We start from the raw sequence: 13,234 nt of genomic DNA, 5'->3' as shown, positions 1-13,234 counted from the left end.
GGGAGTCAAGAGACATGCCTTCTGGCAGGAGCTGTAGAAGACAGCTGTGTTTGGTGTGGTATTTTTAAACGCATCAATGCTGCTCCAATCCCCGCGCCTTGCCTGACCTATTTTTAGCCAGGGCTGGCTATTGTTCTATTTCTGTCACCTGTGGGCCACGCAGTTGTTGATTCACATGCAAATGAAGCTCACGCCCTCCCCGGCTTGCATCGCTCCCTTTTGCGAGACGCTCAGTGCACACAGTACACACGGCTTTGCCAGGCAACTCTGCTTCGCCTTTGCAGGCTCCTTCCTCTCTGACACTTTGCTGAGAAGAGAAGGCAAACAGTCCTTGCGTAGAACGCGGGGGCTCCTGCTTTCCAGTGAGAGCGCTGTTCTCGGAGGAGGAAGGCGGAGGAAGGCTGTTGTGGCGGTCGCTCCCCCGGGTGGCAATAGGGGTGGCTCTTTCTGTGACGGCGTGCCATGCGACCTGAGCGCTAAGTGGAGTATGCTGCAGACGATTTACGAGAGCGAGTCAAGTTTCTCCACAACAGACGACCGCATCGGAGCCCAGACGCTCCCCAACCAGAGCAGGATGCACAACGTGAACAACTCAGGTGAGCAGCCTTTTTAGCTGTGCTGCCTGGGGGAATCTCAGTCTTTGATTTGATCATTTCCCACCCCTTTTCCTGCTGGTGCATTCCAGCCTCACACGCTCGTCCATCCTCCGTGTGTTTGCCTCTCTCCCTCGCTCCCTCTCTTTCACACTCTCAACTCTGGACTCAGCCAGTCTCTCGTTCTGCGTGTGCAAAGACAACTCTCAGCTGAGCTTAGAGGTAGGAAGCAGCCAGTTCTTCCCGATTCCAGGTATTTAATCTTGTGTGTTGTCCATCAGTGTCTCGTAACAAAGTGTGTCAGATACGATGTTGTTTTTCTAGCAAACAATACAAGGAGGAAGTGTTCTGCCACCATTGCTGCGCTCGAGCCGGCAGAAATGAGTCACAGAGAACACGAACGGCTTGTTGTGTTTTTGTGCACTTTTTTAGGGAAGTGGAAATAGTGTGAGAGGAATGCTGAGGGTACATCTCAAAGGTTTCTCTCAGGACATTTACCACAGACAGTTCTATTTTTTGCTCTGCCAGTAACATACATTATAAACGTACAATGGCTGACTCAAATCTGAATGACTATTCAGTGAATGGATGAGTCACTTTGCCATGCATCTGGCTGTTGATGAAACGTTTGAATGGCTTTTGAATAGCAGTTAGGAGTTGAAGTGAAACCATTGTCATGACAAAGTGCAGATTAGTTCATCTAATTGAATTGGAGCAGATTAGAAGACTGCGAATAGACAACATTATGCTTTTGGTATGGAATAAGTTGGACTGCAGGCTACGAGCTGCACACATTTAGAAGTAAGATGGGAGGATGAAACATTCCATCTGTCCATAAATCGCCTGGTCACACTTCTTGTCTTTCTGTGTGTGTGCGAGGCCTGTGAGGAAAACAACGGCTGCACAGAGCAACTGAATTCAGCCTCCTTGCTTATTCTGTGGGTCAGCTATTCTTAGGTGAGTTATTTTCGGCTTATGGCATTAGCCTGCTAAGATTAGGCGGTCTGTGCGTTATCATTCCATCTTGGCGTGCTCCTGATATAACAGTGCTTTGGAACATATATTTATAGAATCCTCTCATTTGTCTGTTGAGTTTGTCCTTCTCGCTTTATGGCAAACGTGTAGAGAAAAACAAATCTGTTGTTCAGAAGGTGCTGCTTTAATTAGTCAGGGCGGATTTAATACGGGCTTGAGGGTCATGTGCTCTGAATGTTAGGTTAGTGGACATTGTCCCAGGTGTTTGGGGTCAGTTGAGTAAGAGGTCTGTTGTTTCAAGGAAATCACCATAACCTTTTATGCAAAATAAAAGGGCATGTGTGTTTGCAACGTCAGACAAAAACTCAACCGAATGAGCTCTCCACCTACTGTCGGAAACTAATTATCTCAGTCGCCCGGCGCAAAATATAATTCAAGCCTACATCAATAGGAACCTTGCAGACAATAAAGAGTCTTCCTAACAAGCCTCCTTGTGTGGCTCGTCATGTTTCATCGCAGTGTGTTTGAAGTGGTCACGACTAAATCAGGAAAAAAAATTACCGACTATTTTTCATTAGTTTTTGCCATTTTTGTCTTTATTTCCAAAGGATGCTAGTGATTTTTTTTCAGGTATAATTGATTTTTGGTGATTGATCTATGAGCATGACCCAATGGAATATGTATTTACTATTGATAATGTTTAGAAGACTTTACAAATTATTTTTACTGTCAAAGACTCTGCGAGTTTTGCATTCCTTTTGCATTAATACTAAAGGGACGGGCCATTGTGAGTTGTTGTTTGTTGACGGCAGAACAGGAGACGACCAGACCCCTGTCCCGAGTGAGGGGATTTGGGTCAGTTCTCTTTGTTCACAAACAGCCTGCAAGTCTCAAATCTGGCTCAGCTGCAAGGACAAGCCTGTGTCTTAAAAATAAAGTGCCATTTCCTGCTTTAGACTTGCCAGTTGCTGAAAATAACAAGGCACTTAATTAGAGATGCAGTGCCACATTGCAGGCCCAAGGATCAGCTTATTTCCCCCCCCGTGTCGAACATCTTCTGTCTTTGCTTCTATTTATATAGTCAGATTTAGATCGGTAAACATCTCAGGCAAGATACAACACAACGGGAGCTCAAAAGGTGATTAAAAACATCCAAAATGGGTAAAATGCGCCTAACAGCAATGCAACTGGTGTGATGATGGTCTGAAGGTTGTAACGGATTACATTGCAAAACATTCATTTACATTGCGATTGCACTTGATTTGCTGACTAGAGTTCTTGTAAAAAAAACAAAAAAACATAATTCTGAACACTACTTGTTACTTGTTTCTCCATGTGCATATACTTTTTTTATCCCTGCATTTAATGACAAAAGGGCAAACTGAGAGTGTGAAAAGAGCTTTGCACTTTCTATTCAGTGTGGGATATTTATATTATGAATGGCTTGTTTCTCAGGCTAAGCCCCTTTTATTTCAAGCAGCCATCTCAAATTAGGGCCGTGATTGTCGCTGTAACCAAGAGCAAGACTCACGCTACGCAAATGGACTAGAGAAATAAACACTTTCAGGACACTGGCAGTTCACACTGCAGCGGTCAAGGGCTGTGAGTCACCCAATCGCCGCTCAGGGAGGAATTTGGGCATGGGCCCGGGTGCTTGTCTCCCACTGGTGCTAAAAACACATTTAGGGGCTGTCATTCATAAATATCTTGTTTACCAGCGCTTCATGTGCAGGTGCTCCCAGCCAACCTGGAGGCGCCTCAATCTAATCCGGCAAAACATTTATAGTCATTGTGGCCCCCAAAGTCCAACACAATCAGTTTTCTGAAGACAAATTGTAACGAGAAGTTGACCACTTTATGACAAAACAAAATAAAACTACCATAAAGCAAAAGTACTCCCTTTATTAGTTCAGTACCGACATTTGTAATTGTAATAGAGAGTTGGGAACAATAACAGCAAAACAGTGCAGATACAGTTTGGTCCCAGCTGCCATAATAGAATGTAACAACACACAATACCATTTTGTGCAATTTATTATTTTATTTATAGTACTTTACTTTACTCAGGCCTAGCCTAAATTCATCTGATTGTGACTTTATATCTGATCCTTTTCATGGGTAACTTTGAGTACCTTTACATTTTATAATCTTACCTAATGATTTTATTGTAAGTCTTTGTATTGCATGTTTAAGATCTTACTTGTTCCTTTATGTTTAACGGATGTCCAAATCCTGCTGGTTGCAAAACAAGTTTCACTTCGGGTACCAATAAAGTAACCTATCTTAGGTTAACCTAGAGGACAGTAATCATGTGCCATTTGTTTGTGCAGATTTTAAATTCTTTATATTTCACATTTTAGCTGCTAATATTTACATTAACTCTGTAAAAGGAATATATACCGTATTATTCGGAGTATAAGTCGCACCTGCTGAAAATGCATAACAAAGAAGGGACAAAACATATAAGTCGCACTGGAGTATAAGTTGCATTTTTTGGGGAAATGTATTTGATAAAACCCAACACCAAGAATAGACATTTGAAAGGCAATTTAAAATAAATAAAGAATAGTGAACAACAGGCTGAATAAGTGTACGTTATATGAGGCATAAATAACCAACTGAGAACGTGCCTGGTATGTTAACGTAACATATTATGGTAATAGTCATTCAAATAACTATAACATATAGAACATGCTATACGTTTACCAAACAATCTGTCACTCCTAATCGCTAAATCCCATGAAATCTTATACGTCTAGTCTCTTACGTGAATGAGCTAAATAATATTATTTGATATTTTACGGTAATGTGTTAATAATTTCACACATAAGTCTCTCCTGAGTATAAGTCGCACCCCTGGCCAAACTATGAAAAAAACTTATAGTCCGAAAAATACGGTATATGTAATTGATAATAAATTAGTTTTAAAGCTATGTTGTTCCATATCTGTTTATTATCACACTTCCTCTTTACCATCATTAGTAGGGTTGCCAAACTTCCCTTGAAAAACGGATTCGTATTTAGTAACAAAAATTTTGAGCCCAGAAGAATATCCCTCAATATCTGTTGGATTTTCGATGGACTGGACTCCCACATTGTCTACTAATTTAGCAATTCAACAATTGTACCCACTCGACATCCATTGCAGCCGATCATCCTGTAGTGCGGTCCCTAAAGCTGCTGTTTCTTCTCCAGGTTTCTTCTTTTTCCCCAGCTGGGGTCTTTTGAGTTTTCTCTTACCGAGATGTGGGTTTAGATTAGGGGGATGTCATTGTGACTTTGAGACACTTGTGATTAAGGGCTATATTTTGATTGATTGAGTCTAAAAAGGAAGCACTTTGTTTATTTTAAGGTGAGAATCAAAAATAGTTGATAAAATGTCAATTTTACACCAAATGTATTCCCAGCCTCTTCATTGCTCTGTCACCAATGACAGTATAAAATAGCAGATTTTTTTTTTTTTTTTTACTATTCTATTCACTCATGTTTGCAAAATGCTACAGTCTCCTTCCTTTTGTGGCAGAGGGCGAGGGTTCGATCCGCAGAAAAAATAATTACTGAACAAATTGTTACGCATGTATTCGTATACCGGTACTTAAAATCTTGAATCAAGTAAAATAGTACAAAGTACCGTATTTTTCGGACTATAAGTCGCAGTTTTTTTCATAGTTTGGCCGGGCTCCAGTGCAATTTATATATGTTTTTTTCCTTCTTTATCATGCATTTTCGGCAGGTGCGACTTATACTCCGGTGCGACTTATACTCCGAAAAATACGGTAAAAGTGTTTCACATAAATGAAAAAAAGTCCAAAAAAAAGAAGTCACAATGCTGGTAAGGGTGAAGACAAGTGAGTCAACAAGATGTCCCCTATTAATTATTTAGGAAGCTGTAGTCACTGGTACACTTCTGGGCTGATGTAAAAAAAAAATTCTAATTACTGAGCTGAAGTCTTGCAAGATTTGCTGGCATTGTTTTGTCTTTTAAAAAATTGTGGTTGGACTCTGAATTGTACCAATTTGGGAGCATTAGACTTAGTGCTAATGAACTGAACATTACATGCACGCGACACAGCGTTTTTATTTTTGCTTGCGTTAAATTAAGCTGGGTGCCTCACAAACGCGGCAGTCTTTCGCGCTTTGTCTATATTAAGCCTGTGCTCAGAAAAGCGTTTATATTTAACCCTGTTAACTGCCGCTACGGTATTCTTGTCTGCCTACGGATTCTTTTCCTTTGACAGAAGCCGCAGATTTTATGCGTGCGTGCTTTTTTGATCAAACAGCACCCGGTGAAGCATCTCAGTCATAAAATATGTTCAAAATTCATCACGCCGTACCTTAAAGATCTCATTTTCTCTCAAGTTCGCAGCTCCGCTCGGTGCTATTTCTGTGGACGCAGTGTGTACGAGAATAGAACAGGGTGCATGAGGCTGTTGTGGTTTCCTCAAGGGCCATTTCGCTCAGCCTCGGTTATCAAACGTGGCCTCAAGCCTTCACACTCCCGCCTCCGTCTTCCTCCCTTATCTGAGAAATAGTGATGGAGGCTCTGTTTTAACGCGGCAATCAAAGTGGATATTCTTAATGTCACTCGCAGTCGGGGCAGGGAATGAAATATGAGATTAATTAGATATCACAGTTTCGAGTCCTCCCAGCCAGCAGGTGTTTTTGTTGCTATTTTTAGCACCATTAGGCAGAAGTAGCACCGGCGGCGTCAGGCCGAGTCCTTGAACGGTTCACAGGTTCACGGCTGTTCCTGGAACAGTGCCTGTTACAAGGGAGTCCTTTTGTCAAGCACTTACACGCCAAGATGAATATTCCTTGTCATCGGAGAGGAGTCTGATCCACAGGTACCTATTCCCATGCCTACTGAGCTGCTGCCCTTCGCTGTCATTTCACTGGAGCTGTTTATAGAACACCACAGCCCAGGAGTCCCCGCTGGCTGTCTTCAGTCTTTTGAACCTCCTTTTAAGTCTAGTTATCACTCACCATTCTCTCATGTGTTTGTGTCAGAGGGTTTTTGTCATCTTTTTAATCGTGCCTCTCCGTGCTGGGGACGCCGCTCTTTTATAAGCGCTGATATAATAGTCCGTGTGTCACATTGCCACAGCAGGCAGGAGATGACACGCGGCGAGACTCCGTATCTGCAAGATGGGGTGGTGTTGTCGGTGGCGGTGGTGGCGGGGTGTAATTACGTAGCTGCCGTTGCTATGACAGCAGCAAGTTAGGGTGGTGGATACTAAGGTGTGGGGGTTGTCACAGACCAGGATTGCGCCACTTGCTTTTATGTTGCTATTTATAATCAGCGGCGCCGCATACGCACGGAATGGTGGCGGTGTATGAGAAAAACAAAACAAACCAATGCCTCCCAGTCACAGGGAGCATGAGGGCGTTTCTGCCGATTAACGATGGCTGTTATGGACAGATGCTGCCTACTTGACAGCTTTAAAAGCTTCATTAAAATGTACGATGCCGGATAATGGCATCGCAACAAGAATGTAAAAAGGCAGTCGTGTCAGATTTCTCCCTTAGCTCCAGTGAACAGGTGATAGACTTTACTGTGTGTGTGTGTGTGTGTGTGTGTGTGTGTTTGCCACATCCTGCCTGTAGAACATTAGGGCGATGAATGCACTCTATAAATCTCCCCACAGCTTCAGGATTTTCAAGTACGGTAGGTTTGAATGTTTCTCCTGCGTCAAAACACTTTGCAGCAGCCCAGGCAGTGTGTGTGTGTGTACCCTTCATTGGCGGTTACATCACCATCACCTTCGCTAAGGCGCATAAATCAATCTGGCAGGACGTTTTGGACAAAGCCGATCAGTGGTGACTTCCATGCTCGAATCCCTGTTGAACCGGACGTTTTCTGGTCAAAGATCAGAGGCGGGTTTTTACCTCGGACAATTTCAAAACCGATTTTATGCAAGCACTGATTATTCCGTGTGGCTGAAGTAAGGGAACGGTGTTTTAAACTAGACCAGGGGTCGGCAACCCGCGGCTCTAGAGCCGCATGCGGCTCTTTAGCGCCGCCCTAGTGGCTCTCTGGAGCTTTTTCAAGAAATGCATGAAAAATGGAAAAAGATGAGGGAAAAAAAATCTATTTTTGTTTTAATATGGTTTCTGTAGGAGGACAAACATGACACAAACCTCCCTAACTGTTACAAAGCACACTGTTTATATTAAACATGCTTCACTGATTCGAGTATTTGGCGAGCGCCGTTTTGTCCTACTAATTTTGGCGGTCCTTGAACTCACTGTAGTTTGTTTACATGTATAGCTTTCTCCGACTTTCTAGGACGTGTTTTATGCCACTTCTTTTTCTGTCTCATTTTGTCCACCAAACTTTTAAGGTTGTGCATGAAAGGTGAGTTTTGTTGATGTTATTGACTTGTGTGGAGTGCTAATCAGACATATTTGGTCACTGCATGACTGCAAGCTAATCGATGCTAACAGGCTATTTAGGCTAGCTATATGTACATATTGCATCATTATGCCTCATTTGTAGCTATATTTGAGGTCATTTAGTTTCCTTTAAGTCCTCTTAATTCCATGACACACTAACTGTATGTAATATGGCTTTTAATTTTTTGCGGCTCCAGACAGATTTGTTTTTGTATTTTTGGTCCAATATGGCTCTTTCAACATTTTGGGTTGCCGACCCCTGAACTAGACTATATCCTCATGGGAGCCAGCATCCTCTGCAGTGGTCACACACATGTCCATCCTCCGGAGGATACAGAGAGCTACTGTATCAGACCAAAGGGATGCCCTGTCCCTTTGAAAAATACCAACAATGACTAACAGATCTTGTTATGATTAAACTTCCACAGACTTGGGCTGCATGTCATTTGTTTATTACAACAGACAGAAGATGGTATATAAAGAAATAATTCAAAATGACCACGCCGTCGCTCCGTGCCAAGCGTCCTTTGGGTCTACTGGAGCTGCTCCCAGTAGACGCTGCCGGATGCGATCCAGTGTTTGTTTTTAGAAACTATTATAATTGCAGGTTCACATGAGAGAAAGCTGTGCCTCTCAGTTCTTACTCCTCTCCTCCCATTCCTCCCTCTAATTCAGGGGTGTCAAATGTACGGCCCGAGGGCCGGATCAGGCCTGCGAACAGGTTTTATCCGGCCCGCGGGATGAGTTTGCTAAGTATAAAAATGAACCTGAAATGTTTGAATGAAAGAAACAGCTGTTCTAAATGTGTCCACTAGATGTCGCAATAGCGATTCTTTGTATCGTTGTAGATCAGACCTGGGCAAAGTAAGGCCCGGGGACCACATGCGGCCCGTTGAGCTTTTCAATCTGGCCCGCCGGACATTCCCAAATAATTTTTTGAGATCTTTAAGATGGAAACTGTAGCTGCCATTATGATGTGCAGTGATGTTTTCTAATGACCGCAAGTCTTCAAGTATACTAAGTCTTTCAATGGTTGGAATCTGCGCTTTTGGATGATATACCAGTTACTATGGTAATCTTATAAATTACTATGATCATCTAATTAGTTACTATGGTAATTTACGTCACAGCAGCTCAGACGAGGCACCAAGCAGTGTGGGCGGGAAGCGTTTCCACAGACGCGGAAGGAGATTTTCACAACAAAGTTCTAGAGCTTAGTGATGTATCAGATTGTAGGTGGGTTTATTTTGTACCCTTCGCGTTCATATTTCACTGTTTGTTGCATTTTTGTTGCGTTTCACTTTATTGTAAAATATGTCGATCGAAAGGGGGTGTAACATTCATATTTTGTCAATATTCCGTGTTTTATCGTTTGTAGAAACATGTAAAATTCCATTACGTTTTTTAAGGCGGTCTGTCATAGCGTTTTTAGCATTCAATCAGACATTATTGTGAGGTTTTGTATTAGTGTTCCTAAAAATAGATTTACCGGCCCCCAGACACATTTGTTTTCTCTAAATGTGGCCCCCGAGTCAAAATAATTGCCCAGGCCTGTTGTAGATTATGCTACATATGTACAAAATAAACCACATGATAATTCGAGGAAAATTATCAAACTACATAAATAACATACTGTAATTTGATTTTGATATAATTTTTTTTTATCTTGATAGATTGAAAACTAACACCAATGATTTGACTGATGAACATTATCACATAATTTATTCAGACAATATAAATAACAACAAATAAAGATAGAATACTATTAACCGCAACACGTAAGTGTAAAAAACCCCAACAACATTAGGATTTGTACAATTTCAGAATGTCCTTGTTCTATATTTAAACAAAGAAAAAAAATCGGAAGTTGTCTTTATTTTTAAGTGATTGTGCCGTGATTTTACCAGTCTGGCCCATTTGGGAGTACATTTTTCTCCATGTGGCCCCTGATTTAAAATGAGTTTGACACCCCTGCTCTTGTTGATACTTGTTGTAGTTCAATCCATCTATCCATCCTTGTTTACGTTTATTTCTGGTGTTCCACCACCTGTGTCACATGACCGGTAGTGACTTCCTGTTCTTTATTCTCTTTCTTTGCAACCCAGTGGAGATAAAGTCAGAAGTGCCGCTGGTCGTGGAACCTCTGTCTCCGTTGGACCTACGGACAGACCTGAGGATGCTGGGGCCAGGCTCGGAACCGGGGCTCTGGGAGAGGCAGCTCCAGCAGGAGCTCCTGCTTATCCAGAAGCAGCAGCAGATCCAGAAGCAGCTACTCATCAGCGAGTTCCAGAAGCAGCACGAGAAGTTAACTCGTCAACACCAGGCTCAGCTCCAAGAACACCTCAAGGTGGGCGTTTAGTGGCACATCAGAGCGCTCAAAACAAAACAGCATGAAATACTAGAACATTGAGAAAAAGAGACAGCTCAATAATGTAGTGTTTTTAGAGACAAGCGTCAAATTGTCCATCACAGCAACATACTAAGCCAAGCTAAATAACGGCACATCATTCATACTTTACTGAGCCACGGTGTGCTGGGCCCTCAGCTTCAGCAGGAGCTCCAGTCTGTGAAACAGCAGCAGGAGCTGGCAGAGAAGGAGCGGCGTCTGGAGCAGCAGCAGAATCATCAGCTCCAACAGAACCAGCAGCAGAACCAGCAGGAGAAAGAGCTGGAGAGACATCGGCGAGAGCAGCACATCTCCTGCTTGAGCCTTCGGGCCAAAGAGCGCGCCAGAGAGAGTAAGAGCTCGACACCAAGGGGGACAATGAGTCATTTATGGGGCAAAAGGAACCATGAGGATTCCAAAATTAGAATGCTTAGTATTTTTGTATTCATAACCTAAGAGAAGGTGTAATGTGCTGCTATTATTTTGGTCAAAATGTTTAAGCCTATTTTTTACTGTAAATTGTGTGTACTTCAATAACTACAGTAGTCATTTCATAAGCAGTGTGGCCATATGCAATGATGTAAAAGTTGGACATAGGTCTGCAACTTTTAATGTAGGGGTCCCCAAAATTTTTGACTCGGCGGCCGCATTGGGTTTAAAAAAATTTGGCCGGGTGCCGAGCTATATATATATATATTATATATATATATATATATATATATATATATATATATATAAATATATATATATAAAAAAATTTGGCTGGGCTCGGAACCGGGGCTCTGGGAGAGGCAGCTCCAGCAGGAGCTCCTGCTTATCCAGAAGCAGCAGCAGATCCAGAAGCAGCTACTCATCAGCGAGTTCCAGAAACCCAATGCGGCTACCGAGTCAAAAATGTTGACTTAAATTTTGGCATATATATATATATATATATATATATACCGTATTTTTCGGACTATAAGTCGCAGTTTTTTTCATAGTTTGGCCGGGCTCAAGTGCGATTTATATATGTTTTTTTCCTTCTTTATTATGCAGTTTTGGCAGGTGCGACTTATACTCCGGTGCGACTTATACTCCGAAAAATAGGGTATATTATCGATGGGAAAATGCATTTTTAGACAATATGATTTGCCTGAGCGGCGAGGAGACGCCGAGAGTAACAAGCGGTAGAAAAGGGATTAGAAAGGACAGATTTAAAAAAAATAATAATAACGTTTTTTTTTAACTTGGGACTTCTCGCGAGGCTTATTTTGGGGACCCCTGGTTTAATGGATTACAAAAAAAAAGATTTATAGTATGTTGCTTTGATTAATCATTTGATGAGCGTAAGTAATTGCAATTAAAAAACCTGCATCGCATGGAGTGCCCGTAACTTTAAACAACATTCTGGTAGTTTTTGCTGCAGTAGAGTGCAATTCTTGAGGGAACTCTCCTGAAGGAATCAATAAAGTACTATATATCTATCTATTTAATTGAGAGCAGTACTGTGTTGGTCAGTGATCTGTGTTGTGGCAAACAGCGGAGATTAAAAACAAAAATAACTCGTGCACATATGTCAAATGGACAATTTCAATGTTGATGATGTGCATTTATTAGAACAGTGTTTTTCAACCACTGTGCCGTGGCACACTATTGTGCCGTGAGATATTGTCTGGTGTGCCGTGGGAGATTGTCTTTTCACCTAATTGGGTTAAAAATATTTTTTGCAAACCAGTAATTATAAACCGGAAATAATATGCCGTTGTGTGTCTGTGCTGTTTAGAGCGCGGCAGAGTAACCGTGTAATACTCTTCCATATCAGTAGGTGGCAGCAGGTAGCTAAATGCTTTGTAGAAGTCAGGAATATGGTTTGTTATGATCACAATATACAGACGACAGCGGGAGGCAGCGTGCAGGTAAAAAGGTATCTTATGCTTAAACCAAAAATAAACAAAAGGCGAGTGCCGCTAAGAAAAGGCATTGAAGCTTAGGGAAGGCTATGCAAAACAAAACTAAAACTGCACTGGCTGCAAAGTAAACAAAAACAGAATGCTGGACGACAGCAAAGACTTACAGCGTGTGGAGCAGCAGACGACGTCCACAAAGTACATTCGTACATGACGTGACAATCAACAACAAAATAGGAGCGCAAGACAAGACCTAAAACACTACACACAGGAAGACACCAAAAACTCTAAATAAGTCACGGCGTGATATGACAGGTGGTGACAGTGATGCATGGTTGGTTATGGTTTGAATCTATATCCAACAATTGCGAGAAGGACTTTTTACTGTCAATATCGGCTGCTGAGTTTCATTTTTTAATGTTTTCTGCTAGTGGTGTGCCTCGGGATTTTTTCAATGAAAAAAATGTGCCTTGGCTCAAAAAAGGTTGAAAAACACTGTATTAGAAAACAAGAATGAAGGTTGTGGCGAGCAAAAAATGTTGTTGCTTGTTTTAACTATTTTCCCTTAAATTACGCATTGAGCTTATAGCGTGTGTTTTATGCGATTACGCGATTAATCGAACAAACTAATTGAGAGTTTACTGAAATAATCCACAGTTGTAGCCCTAGATGGACAGCGTATATTTTGCTCCATATAATTTAATCTAATTTACTTTATCTGTTGTAAATCTGTTTAATATATCAATCAATCAATCAAAGTTTATCTATATAGACCTTAATCACAAGTGTCTCAAAGGGCTGTACAAGCCACAACGACATCCTCGGCTCAGATCCCACATCAGGGCAAGGAAAAACTCAACCCAATGGGATACAATGAGAAACCTATACCTACTTTGTATATACTTTAGTCACACCAATAAAATAGACAATTTCAGGGCAATGACAATGCTAAAGACTATAATGGCACATGCCTCACAATGATGAAGTTGAGGTTGCCCAAT

At 41.7% G+C, this 13,234-nt stretch overlaps 1 protein-coding gene across 3 annotated transcripts in view; it reads left to right on the top strand.

The window, feature by feature from the left end:
- Nucleotides 1-231: 231 nt before the first annotated feature.
- Nucleotides 232-13,234, top strand: part of hdac9b (histone deacetylase 9b) — a 45,210-nt gene continuing 32,207 nt past the window's right edge. Inside the window, exons 1-3 of one of the 3 annotated variants that reach the window (XM_061953122.2) lie at nt 232-596; nt 10,067-10,308; nt 10,507-10,699. In XM_061953122.2, coding sequence (XP_061809106.1) covers nt 488-596; nt 10,067-10,308; nt 10,507-10,699 — 544 coding nt within the window. In that variant the 5' untranslated portion in view covers nt 232-487. Of the gene's footprint in view, nt 597-10,017; nt 10,309-10,506; nt 10,702-13,234 lie in introns of those variants that run through there. The other 2 variants (XM_061953114.2, XM_072913009.1) reach the window with 2 other exon arrangements.

Source organism: Nerophis lumbriciformis, linkage group LG04 (assembly GCF_033978685.3).
Source record: "Nerophis lumbriciformis linkage group LG04, RoL_Nlum_v2.1, whole genome shotgun sequence".
NCBI classification, from domain to species: Eukaryota; Metazoa; Chordata; class Actinopteri; order Syngnathiformes; family Syngnathidae; genus Nerophis; species Nerophis lumbriciformis.
Note: the sequence above shows the minus strand (reverse complement) of the source record. Positions and strands in the feature narration are given on the sequence as shown.